The sequence below is a fragment of the Canis aureus genome, chromosome 19, assembly GCF_053574225.1.
Source record: "Canis aureus isolate CA01 chromosome 19, VMU_Caureus_v.1.0, whole genome shotgun sequence".
NCBI classification, from domain to species: Eukaryota; Metazoa; Chordata; class Mammalia; order Carnivora; family Canidae; genus Canis; species Canis aureus.
In genome coordinates, this window is record NC_135629.1 from 44504325 (window position 1) to 44517128 (window position 12804).

Consider the following 12804-nt stretch of genomic DNA (forward strand, 5'->3'; position numbering starts at 1 on the left):
GATGAAGCACTGGGTCTCTCCAGGACTGTATTTTTCCAAGTCTCTTTCCTTATTCTGAGAGCTGCAATAATCACACATTTCCAATAAATGCCTCTCCTGGACAGATCTTGCTCACTGGGGGTTCCATATCACATGTGATGTATGTTTCTTACACACAGGGGTGGCTTAGGAAAGGTTGTGGCAGAGACAGATGCTAACTTATTTCTTGCCCCCATTTTCACTATAACTGCTTAGCCTGGCAAAGACTCATCTATCTGATATCTTTAATCATCAGGACTGAAGCTTCTGAACTTGACTGAAAACTAGCTGCATCTTGACCACTGTCCCTGTTCCATCACAGGCAGTCAGCAAGGAACAGGGGAGGAGTAACAGACTAATTGCTGCCTTGTCAGAGCACTGTCACAGCGCCTGGAGGGAAAAATCACTGGAAAAACATTTTTTAAAAATGAAAACCTAGGTTGTGTTCTCAAGAGGGCAGCAGCTCCAAGTCTGAGCCAAGGCAGCTGTTTCTCTCCATAGGGATGGACCTTGCCATGCCAGCAGAAGGTATCCATGCCAGGACCTCTGGAACCAGGCTTCAAGGGCTTCAGCTCACATTATGTTCCTTCCATTAGGCAATAAATTCCTAACTCCTCACCCCATTTGTCTCACTGAAACACAGAGAGCAAATGCTATGGCTGAAATACTCACCCTTCATGAATCAGCTCCCTCCCCAGGGCTTTTTAAGATTGACTGGGGAGTTTGTTTGGAAAAAACTAAAGATTGCTCAACCTGTAAACAGACTGAATTCCAACACACTGTGCTGTGAGTAGAATACAGGCTTATAAGGAGCCTTGTGGGGCCATCAAGAATGGCCTTCCCTTCTGACCCCAGAGTATGAAGGCAGGCTGAGTAATCAAATGACAACATCTCTAAAGCAGCCTTCTTCGTGCTGATAAAACAAGGAAATCTTATGAAACACCAGGGAGTGGTTATAAAATATTGAGCAATTTCAAAACAAGAGTGATAAGAACATTTGGCTAAGGACCAACGTAGCCGCTAAAACCCTGGACCCTAGGGAGCTCATTGTGGATTTCTTGGAGGGCAGGAAGCAAGAACTGGGCTTCCCCAGGACTCAGGTAGCTTCACCAGCCAGGTAGAAGCCATGGGTGTGTACCTGGGGCATGTGCCTCCTTTGTTCTCCTTCAGAAGCACCAAATCCACAAAGAGAATGAACCGTGTGCATGTGTACGTGTGTGTGTGTATATGTGTTTATTTTGAAAGCTCTACAGGAGAAACATTATATATCATAAGCATTTCCTTTGAACTTTCTGGTAGGTCCTTATTCTAGTATTTTTGTTGTTGCTTTGAATTCCTATAGCAGGAGATAAATGAGCCTCACTGGAGAGGCATTGCCAGAGAAATCTCCTTGGGAGCAGATCTCTGGATTTGGTTATCATTCATTAGACCAGGGCCAGACTTTATAGGGGGTCACAAAATGGCATCTTGGATTATTGCTGAAGAACTCTAGCCGTACCAAACCAAACTAGAAAATATACTTTAATTTTACAGGTACAAATGGCAGCTCAAATTCATAATAGATAAGAAAAATATATACAAACTGCGGCTTAAGAGGAAAAGCAAAATAACAAACACCTCACATTTGTGTTGATGTGCAAGTCACCCCAGGAATCCAACTTTCTGTCTCTTGGGCCCCAGGCTTTCCTCCTTGTGTAGGACGCTCTGCAGGGAGGCGTGCAGCACCTTGCCCACTCGCTTGCCAGTCTGCAGGACAAAAGAAGGCATATACCCACCGGTGAGGTACACACACTGGCCAGGGAAGCTTCCCTCTATGCCTGCTAGCCATTCCCAACTGTACACATTCCATCTGCCTTACAGGGCTTTTATTTAATGGACCATATCAATACAAAAACAAACCCCCAACAACAACATAACAGATACATTCTGGAAAACTCTCATACTAAAAATAAAAACAAAGAAAAAAAATGCCACCCCCAGGCGGCCAGCAGGAAGCAGCAAAGGCAGCCTCAGCCATTAGCTCATGCTTAGCACTCCTGCTGCCATTACAACAAGCAGCAAAACAGTCAACCAAATCTGGTCCTGGGGAAAAAAAAAAAACAAAAAAACAAAACACAAATCTGGTCCTGGTACTGCCAAGTCCCACTGTACTGTAGTGAGAAGGCAGAGGGAGGCCACGGGGAATCAAGAGTCTGTCTAATGAAGGAATAGACGGTTCTGGGGACACATCTGAACAAGCAGTTTCTCATTCACCTGCCACCAAATCTCTACACAGAGCAGCTCAGATGGGACTGAGCTGACACCAGGATCAGGTCTTAGGCGTTGCTGCCACGCAGAGATGCTAAAGGAACAGAATGTTGGAACTGAGACATGTCAAGAGGTCAGACGACCCACAGAGTTCCTAAATAGCCTGACACAGGAGCCACATGGAAACACTTGAAAACAAAACTAATATATAAAAAATCTTTCTTTATGAAACTGTTATTCTGAGCTCACAGATCATTTTAAGACTATGATGAACCAACAAGTCTCCATGTCATTGAGTCTTCTATGTTTCCATAGCAGTTTTAATTCAACTGCGCCATTGGTTCCATTCTCAGCAATGTCAGGCGAGGAAGATCTCCAGGCCTAGACCCCCGCCCCAATCTTTCAGTTACAGGGACCCTATCCCCAGCCCCTAACTGTAACACGGGATGAGACTCCAGATATTATTGGAAACTTATACGAAAATATCTTAGTCTAAAAGTGGGAAATGATCAATTGTATGAAATGCAAAGTCAGGCTGAAGGGCCAAAGTGACGGTGGAAAGATTTATTTTACCGTAACACAAGAGAAAGAAAAAATGTCAATCAGATAAGGGTACTGACTGTTCATATAAATGAAAGTGGGGAGTGAGGATAAGAGGGGATGAGACGGGACATCAGGACTTGGGAGGTCTGAATGTGATGGTAGAGTTTGGGAAAGTGGCCTGCATAGCCACCGCAATGTTTTAAGCATCGCAAGAGGCACTTCTGGATTAGTGCATCCCTATGAGGCCAGAGCAGTGACACAGGGCCATGGGGCTATGGTTCCCCTGAGCAGCGTCTGTAGACCTCATTCATGGAGCCACAGAGGAGGATGCAGCTCGGCTCACCAGATGGAGCTCTGACCACGGCAGCTACAGCAGACCTGGTGTATAAGGTGAAAATAGCTCAGTGTGGCTGCAGGGGGTGGGGGGACGGTTCTGGAAGCACACCGTCTGGGTTTGAATCCTAGCACCAGCATTTATGAGCTGGGAACCCCATAGGCAAGTTACTTCATCTGCTACACATCTCAATTTCCATGTCTATAAAATTAAGGATAACAATAGTAGTTGCCTCAAAGGATGGCTGAAGACTCAATGACATAATACATTTAAAGCACTAAAAACAGGGTACCAGACACACATTAAGCACACAATAAAATTTCGCTATTACTTATCACTTTTGTTGTTTTACACACTGGAATTCTCATAAAATTCTCCAGGGGGTGGGGAAAGAGCTCCTTCTAAGACAAGCCAGTTCTCTAGAGAAGCTTTTGGCAGAACTTATAAAGTATTTTAAGTGTTTTTGTTAAAAAAAAAAAAAAAAAAAACTAACCAAATAACCAACCGGCCATGAAGAATACCACTGCCACGCATGGCTACAGACACATGAGCTCAGGGAGCTGAAGAGAGCACTCAGAGACGTTTCCTGAGTACTCCGAGCAGGCCCACACTGTGCCATATGCTTCACCTCCACACCCTCACTGGCTCCTCACAACACGCTCACGGCAGGCACCACTACTGCTGCCACACTCCCTCTGAGATGGAGCGAGCTGTGGCCCAGGGCCAGGATGTACAGTGGGGCAGTACATCTTCATGCCTGAGTTCTTGACACCATATACACTGCCCAGTTTTGCTTTCAAGTAAGACGATAAGAAGAGAAAACGGACATTAAATGCTTAACGTCTTCAGTGAAAAGTCACTATTTCTAAGAATGAAGAAAGAGGGTGAGCTGTGGTTACCCAAAGCAAAAAACCTGGGTCCAGCTGACTCTGTCCCCAGTAATTCAGCAGGGCTGTGTCCGGGTCTTCGAAGACTTCTGGAAAGTCAAGGTGGATGTGGGGGAAGATGAGTCTGGGAAGACACAGGTGGTCCCTGCCACGGGGGAGCTTTCAGGCCAGTAAGGAACACACACACACATCAACCAATCAGCACTAAGCTGGAAAGCACCCTAATAGTCGGTGTGGTCAAACAGCCTGAGACCTGTGGGGAGTGATCCACCCTGAGGCAGCTGGAAGGATTTCCCATTTGTCTCCATTTGAACACTTCTAGACCTATGAAGAAGTGGGGAGACGGCCATCCTTCAGCCCCTGGCTCCACCTTTACTCACTCCCTTCAAAGGACAGGAAGCAGTCAGGCAGGAATCCAGTTCCCTCATCAGATCACAAAAGCCAAGGATTTTGGAGTTACAAGTGACTCTATATTATCAGCACAACACTTTCATCCAGAGACATGGAAGTGTGAGATCAGAGAGGGAGAGGACAAGGAACAATTACTGACAGGTTCCTTACCTCCCGGTCCAGGGCCCTCACCACCTCCACCCTTGGCTAAGTCAGTAGACAACCAACTCATACCAGCTATTCTCCAAGCTCTAAGTCTAGGGTCAAGGATGCAAAAGGAGAATTCCCAGGGTGCAATCGAGGGGGCAAGAACCAGCAGGCACTCCTGGTCAGGTGCCAACACTTGCCTCAGAGTCAGAGCCTCACCTCCATCATCTCGAAGATGCTCTCTGGGTCCAGGCTGCCCTTCCCCACTTTCCTCATGCATGTCACGACTCCCTTGCTGGTCACAGACACCAACAAGCTGGCCAAGGAGCAGGCCTCCTCCTGAAGAGTAGCATCCACTACATGCCGATAGCCAATCTGCAAAGTCAGGGTGGCAGAGTACACAAATGGGTAATACACATCCCAGATCCCCACCTTTGATACCTTTGTGAAGGAATATCTACACCAGCGAAGAACCCGTACTGCCATTCAAGATTTTATTTTAGATTGTACTCATATGGAAAACACCTAAAGCAATGCTCAACAATTCTATCACAGACCACTGTGGAAGCAGAGTTACAAAAGCATGAGAAAATAATATGGGATGGGGGTGGGGTGAGATCCATAATTCAAAGATCATCCAAGTCAAAGGCTACTAAGAGTCTCCAACAGAGGGGCGCGGGAAGAAACTGGCACGTGAAGCCACATAGATGTTTCACTGACGACAAAGATGAATCAAGAGGGTGTAAGCTAAGAGGCACGCTCAATAATGAGTCAAGTGTAGGTAGCTTTGGTCACTCCCAATGCTTCCCCATACCCCAGGTTCAGGAAGTGATTTCAGGGGAATTAAACGTGACTCATTCAGTCCTATTTTTATATGAATCCTATGTGGAATCAGGGATAGTCTCAGCCAAAACAGGCCTCAGTACACAACAGCATCAGCCACGGGTTAGGCTCCACAGGCCTCTGCGTTAATGTAAAAACCACACTTGGGCAGCCTGGGTGGCTCAGCGGTTTAGCACCGCCTTCAGCCCAGGGCATGATCCTGGAGACCCAGGATCGAGTCCCACATCAGGCTCCCTGTATGCAGCCTGCTTCTCCCTCTGCCTATGTCTCTGCCTTTCTCTCTCTCTCTGTGTCTCTCGTGAATAAATAAATAAAATCTTAAAAAAACAAAAACACACTTGACATAATAGATACCCAGATCCTGCTCCAACCCCTCAGTTCATAGATGTGGACGCTGGGGCCTACAGAGGGGACAGTGTTCACCTTTCAATCTCCCTATTATTATTCACCCAGCCTAGACCCCATAGAATTGAGGAAATTAAGGGAAATGAGCACACAGGCTGTTTTAGTGAAATGCCTGGTATGGAGGAACTTAACAAATTCTGGCTACTATTACTATGAACTCACTCCTGTACTCCTGGGACTCCATCATAGCTTCCAATTTAAAAAAGAAAAAGTGGGATCTCTGGGTGGCACAGCGGTTTGGTGCCTGCCTTTGGCCCAGGGAGCGATCCTGGAGACCCAGGATCAAATCCCATGTCAGGCTCCCGGTGCATGGAGCCTGCTTCTCCCTCTGCCTGTGTCTCTGCCTCTCTCTCTCTCTCTCTCTCTGTGTGACTATCCTTTAAAAATAAATAAATAAATAAAAAAGAAAAAAGAAAAAGAAAGAGCTGCTCATGTAGTGGTTTCTTTTTTCTTCATATAGTGGTTTCTAATATAACCAAATTACTAGATTTAGATTAAAGTTACTTCTACATGGTTTGTGACACTAAAACTTCTCAACCTATTAAATAAGCTTAATGGGTTGGGATTGAAGGAGACCCACAAGGAATTCAAAAACCATCAGATACAACCACATACCTTGCACAGGGTGACAATGCAAGGGACATTCTCCACACTTAGCCGGAAGCAGTCATAAGGGTCATCTGAGAGTTCAATGTCCTTGGACCCCTCTTCATCCTCTAAAACACGAACTCTTGGTATCCTAGGAGCAGAAGCACAAATAAAGTTCCCAATTACTGTGAGGAGAAAGAAAACTTCTTTTTCTTGAGACTGAGAATAGGAGTCAGAATTCCTGCATCTTACAAGATAAAGTCACACCCCACCTGTACTTTATCATTCTCATCTCTACCATCTCTGTGAAAAGTGCACAGGCAATCCTGCAGAGCACTGAAGAAAGGAGGACTTTTAAACATGATCCTTGGTCAATCAGATATGCACATGGAGAAAAAAAAATGACCCCTATCTCACACCATAAACAAAATCCATACCAAATAAACTACAGAGAAAGAGGAAAGATAAAATATAGCTCCTAGAAGAAAAATTAAAAACATCTTCATGACCTTGGAGTAGACAATAGATTTCTTGAACAGACCACAAAAAGGGCACAAAATGACCACAATAAGGGGAAAAAAAACAATAGATTCAATCATGTTGAAGAAATCTACTGCACAGATTTTTATATTGTGCCATCTGTGAACAAAGCAAAGAATCTTAACCTAAAAGTGAATCCCTTCATACTAAAATTATACAAGGGAAATAAGGGACTTGTTAGTGAATGTGATAAGTTATTACATGAGATTCTTTTTGGTCTTTATCTTGTTACTTCCATGTAGAAATTTGTTAACCAGAAACTTTTGACATTTGAAGCCTTTGCATTGAAGGTATTCTGAATACAGAAAATTATGTGTGCCTATAGAATAAGCTACAATAAAATAACATCATATATTTGGATAATCCTCTAGAGTTTACTGCTTTTGTGTTTATTATTATTTCACTGAAGAAAAAAAAAGGAATGAAACAGAGCTGGACATTTTATTTTATTTCATTTTTTATTTATTTATGATAGTCACACACATACACAGAGAGAGAGAGAGAGGCAGAGACATAGGCAGAGGGAGAAGCAGGCTCCATGCACCGGGAGCCCGATGTGGGATTCGATCCCGGGTCTCCAGGATCACGCCCTGGGCCAAAGGCAGGCGCCAAACCGCTGTGCCACCCAGGGATCCCAGAGCTGGACATTTTAATTGTCTGTTATTCAGTTATGTTCCCCCAAAGACAGAATAAGACAAATGAAACTATGGTCAATATTGTACTCATTTCCCCATCCTTAGAGTCTAACACACTATCTTACACAAGGAGGGACTCATTTATTGAATGAGATTTAATTATTTGTTCAAGATCATAGCACTAATGATTGTTAGAACCAAGACTAAATTCAGGCCTTCTAGCCCCCACAGCAGCGTTTGCTCCACACCACGGCTAGCATAATAGCACCTGCCTATGCAAGGGCAGAGAAACTAGAAAACCGAAGAAGAATAATGTAGGTGTGTTTGTATTTTCTCTGAAATTGACCAACCTTTCCACTTTCAACATGCTGGCAGGTGAACAGATGATGAAGATAAAGCAATGATGAAAATAAAGCATGGGTCACCACAAGGCAACCACTGAGAACTCTCTGCCCATAAATACCATCAATGTGTCCATCTGCTCCATATTTAGATACACATTTGTCAAAATTAACATATTTAGACCCATGTAAGTGAAGACCACGTTCTGGAAAGTATTAGATAGTGCTGCTGAAGACTGATGAAAAAGCCTGAGGCCTAAGAAAACATTAATAGCTAACATTCTTTATTCTGGAAAGAGCTATATAAGCTAGTGGAGAAGTTCCCCCTTGGGGACTTCTCCAGTGTGGTCTAAAAGGGATAAACATGATCTGTGTCATTTCATTGGCCAGACCCTCTGAACACAAGCTGCACTTATTGTTTTTCATCTTGATTAAATGGATATTAGAAATGAAACAATCGGGATCCCTGGGTGGCGCAGCGGTTTGGTGCCTGCCTTTGGCCCAGGGCATGATCCTGGAGACCCGGGATCGAATCCCACATCGGGCTCCCGGTGCATGGAGCCTGCTTCTCCCTCTGCCTGTGTCTCTGCCTCTCTCTCTCTCTCTGTATCTGTCATAAATAAATAAAATATTAAAAAAAAAAAAAAAAAAGAAATGAAACAATCTTCCCACCTCAGACTGATGTACTACTTTCAGAAGAGCATAATCACCTCTAGGCAGAATAAATCATTTTCTCAATGGCCCTCTTTCTATATAATGTTTTGAAATAAAAAAAAAATATATATGAACTTCTGTTTGTCAAAAGACATCATTTAGAAGTTAAAAAGATGGGGTGCCTGGGTGGCTTGGTTGGTTAAGCCTCTATCTTTGGCTCAGATCATGATCTCAGGGTCCTGGGATTGAGCCCCATGTTGGGCTCCCTGCTCATGTTCTCACTTGCTCTGTCTCCCTCAAATGAATAAATAAAAAAATCTAAAAAAGAAAAAAAAAAGTTGAAAAGATATTCCAGAATGGAGAAATATTTGCAAATGTGTGTGTGTGCATGTGTGCATACATAGGAGCTGACATATTATGTAAAAAATTCCTACTGCAGGTAAAAAAAAAAAAATTCCTACCAAACATAAAAGACTAACAACCTAACAGAAAAATAGGCAAAAAGACAGACTTGAACAGAGACTTCATAAAAGAGGCTACTCAAGTAGCCAACAAACACACAAAAAGGTATTCAACTTAAAAATTCATCAAGGAAATGCAAATTAAAACTACAATATGATACTAGGACATATGCCAAAATGGCAGATACTAAAAAGATAAACCCCTTTCTGCCCCCCAAAAAAACTGGAGTTGGCAAAGATGTGAAGCAACCCGGAACGCTTATACAATGCTGGTGGGAGTACCATCTAGTAAAAGCACTTTAGAAAACTGTTTTGCAGTACCTACTAAAACCAAACATAGCCATGTCTCATGATCCAAAATTTTCACTCGTATCCAGCAGAAGTGGGTAAATATGTGCAAGAAAAATACAAAAATGTTCATGTTTGGAATAGCCAAAACCTGGAAACTACCCAGATGCTCATCCACAGTAGAATGGATAAATAAATTGTGGCACAGTCACACAATGGGCCACCATGCAGCATAAAGCAAACTATGACTACAGGCTACAATACAGATGTCTCAAAACATAATGCTCAGTGAATGAAGCAGACACAAAAGAGAACTCACTGTGTAATTTCATTTATATCAAGTACAAAACCATTCTACTGTTGGACAATGGTTATCCTCAGTGGCTGTAATGATTGCATGGGGGTGGATGGTGAGAGTGCTTCTGGGGGGTAGGGCTGGCAACATTCTGTTTCTTGAGCTGGGTGCTGGAAAACACATTTAACCCGTAGAGTCCATCCATCCCCATCTGGGATAGAGGAGTCAGGAAGGAAGAGATGGTCCTTTCAGCTACGTAATGGAAACAGTGTTGGTGCTTTGCCTTGCTCCTCTAACAAAAGCTCTCTATGAGTCTAGCCCTGCTGGCTGTCCCTACACAAGGCCACATCCACAGCAGATGAGCTGCAGCCAGGGAATGTCTGCAGGAACCAAGGGGTCCTGCCAGGGTCTGCCCTAGCTCAAAGCCTCCATGTCAGGGGCACCTAGGTGTTAAGTATTAAGTAACATTCTATTTGAGCAAGTCAGGTAACCAGTTTGAATTCTGACTGGTACGTTAAAAAATGAGTGTATGCAAACACACACACACACACACACACACACACACACACACACACACACACACATATCTTCCTAATACTTTGGCCCCAACCTGGTTCAGCTGAAGGGCTGAGAATGGCCTTTCCTCTTCTAAATGACATGGATTCTCCAAAACGTCTTTCCATGTACCAGGACCCAATACCTCACATAGCCACATTCCTTGCTACAGTAGGGCTGTTCTTGTTCTGGGGAGGAGACTGATGGCTATGCCCACAACAGGTGTCCTCCCCAACCTGAGCAGCTGGGTTTCACCATCCTGATGTACAGTTTGCCCAACACTTCCCCACAGCTAAACAGCCTGTCTGGTTCTACTCTTTCCTTTTCCTAGTGCCCATGGAAACCAGCTGGCAGATGGGTAGTGATTTCTGAAGCTCAAGGCACAACAGATGGCAACTTCCTTTCTTCTCCAATAGAACCCCAGCACAGGCTGCTGCAATGGCATAGGTGCTTGGGCCCCACTGTGGACACGAGTACTAGGCCCACCTCCTGACTGATCTCAGCCCCAAGTCTAGTGGCATTGCTCAGGGTGGGGGACTTATACAGCTTTCATTCTCAGCAAATATTCCATCCTGCAATGTCGGACTTAAATTTATTTAACTTCCCTTTGAATAACACAGGTAGTCTAAATGTACCATAGAAGACCTCTAAAATATAGATAAATATTAAGTCACCTATAATAGGAGCACTAGAAAATCATCACAATGTCCATTTGGGGATATACATATCTATCTATCCATCCATCCAGACATATTCATAAGAACTGCCAAAAGTAAAATATAACAAAACAAATGAGATGAGAGGATCATGGTTAGTGTCTGGTTTTCTGTATTAACAAACCCCTAAATAGGCTGCTGGGCAGAGTTCAATCCCCTGTGTTAGGATACTCAGGCTGTTCCTAACTTCTTACCATTACAAAGAAGCTGCAATGAACACCCTAGAAATAATACCCTTGCTCATTTATCCAATTAATTCCTTAGACTATGCCCTAGAAGTCTCTAATTTTCATGTTCTATACCCTAGGACCCCCATTCCGTTAATGTAAGCTCTCTTATGGCATGAAAATCCTGGCCCAAATATATTTTTTTCTTTTTTTAAAAGATTTTTTTTTAAAAGATTTTATTTATTTATTCATAGAGACACAGAGAGAGGGATCCCTGGGTGGCGCAGTGGTTTGGCGCCTGCCTTTGGCCCAGGGCGCGATCCTGGAGACCCGGGATCGAATCCCACGTCAGGCTCCCGGTGCATGGAGCCTGCTTCTCCCTCTGCCTATGTCTCTGCCTCTCTCTCTTTCTCTCTCTGTGTGACTATCATAAATAAATAAAAATTAAAAAAAAAAAGAGAGAGAGAAAAAGAATGAGAGGCAGAAACACAGGCAGAGGGAGAAGCAGGCTCCATGCAGAGAGCCTGACGTGGGACTCGATCCAGGGTCTCCAGGATCACACCCTGGGCTGCAGGCAGCGCTAAACCGCTGCGCCACCGGGGCTGCCCTAAAAGATTTTTTTAATGTATTTATTCATGAGAGACAGAGAGAGAGAGAGAGGCAGAGACACAGACAGAGGGAGAAGCAGGCTCCATGCAGGGAGCCTGACACAGGACTCGATCTTGGGTCCCCAGGATCATGCCCTGGGCTGACGGCGGTGCTAAACTGCTGAGCCAACCAGACTGCCCCGCATATTTATTTTCAAATGCTGCCAACTTTCCTTCAAGAAGCTGGTGCATAGAAGAGGAGATGTCGGGCAGCCCAAGTGGCTCAGTGGTTTAGTGCCACCTTCAGCCCAGGGTGTGATCCTGGAGACCTGGGATCAAGTCCCACATCAGACTCCCCGCATGGAGCCTGCTTCTCTGCCTCTCTCTCTCTGTGTGTGTCTCTCATGAATAAATAAATAAAATCTTAAAAAAAAAAAAAAAAAGGAAGAGGAGAAGTCTGTATGATCAGTCAAACGAAATGCCAGCTCCTAAACTGCTTAATGCCATGTCCCTTGCACACAGCTGGTTGGGAAGCTGAACCACAGTGGCAGAACCATTTCCTGCTCTTAAACCCAAGAGTAGGCTGCTGTCCTGCTTTCAGAACATTCCTGTGTCCAGTCAAGGAATATGTGAGCATTTACTATGTGTCAGGCATTGCTCACGGTGCTGGGGATCTAGCAGGCTACACAACAGGCAAAACTCATGCTCCTGAGCAGTTTTATCCAATAATCTCACAGTTAATCTGTGGTTGCTTTCCACTCTTTTTGCTTGTCTGTGGTTCCCTGGTATTTTTCTACATGAGACATGGTTACTTATGAAAATAACATAAAGAACAAATAGAGAAATATACGCACCTGGAGCTTACCATGAAGTGCCACCATGTTTCATGCTAAAGCCCCTCATTACCTTCCCGTGCTGAGAGCTTCACCTGTCCCAAGTGTTTCATCATAAGTGTCTGCTCAGGCTCTGTGCGGGGCTGTTCCCAGGAAGACTTACCTTGTGTTGAAGAGAGCAGCCTTCACGGCAATGCAGATGGTGTCGAACAAATTCCCACCACATTCCAGCAGCTAAGGGAGGCAGGAAGTGAAGCAGGGAGGAAAAGCAAACGTCACTTCTTGCTCTAAGTACCATCTCAGTTAAAGGATACCGGTTCCTACGAAACA

The 12804-nt window shown here is 44.2% G+C and overlaps 1 protein-coding gene across 1 annotated transcript in view; it reads right to left on the minus strand.

Annotated features, from left to right (window-relative positions):
- Positions 1 to 1523: 1523 nt before the first annotated feature.
- The window catches only part of EXOSC7 (exosome component 7), a 35352-nt gene continuing 24071 nt past the window's right edge, over positions 1524 to 12804 (minus strand). The window contains exons 5-8 of the mRNA XM_077859199.1: positions 12638 to 12708; positions 6430 to 6553; positions 4786 to 4941; positions 1524 to 1764 (exon numbers count right to left, since the gene is read on the minus strand). Coding sequence (XP_077715325.1) covers positions 1660 to 1764; positions 4786 to 4941; positions 6430 to 6553; positions 12638 to 12708 — 456 coding nt within the window. The 3' untranslated portion in view covers positions 1524 to 1659. The remainder of the gene's footprint in view (positions 1765 to 4785; positions 4942 to 6429; positions 6554 to 12637; positions 12709 to 12804) is intronic.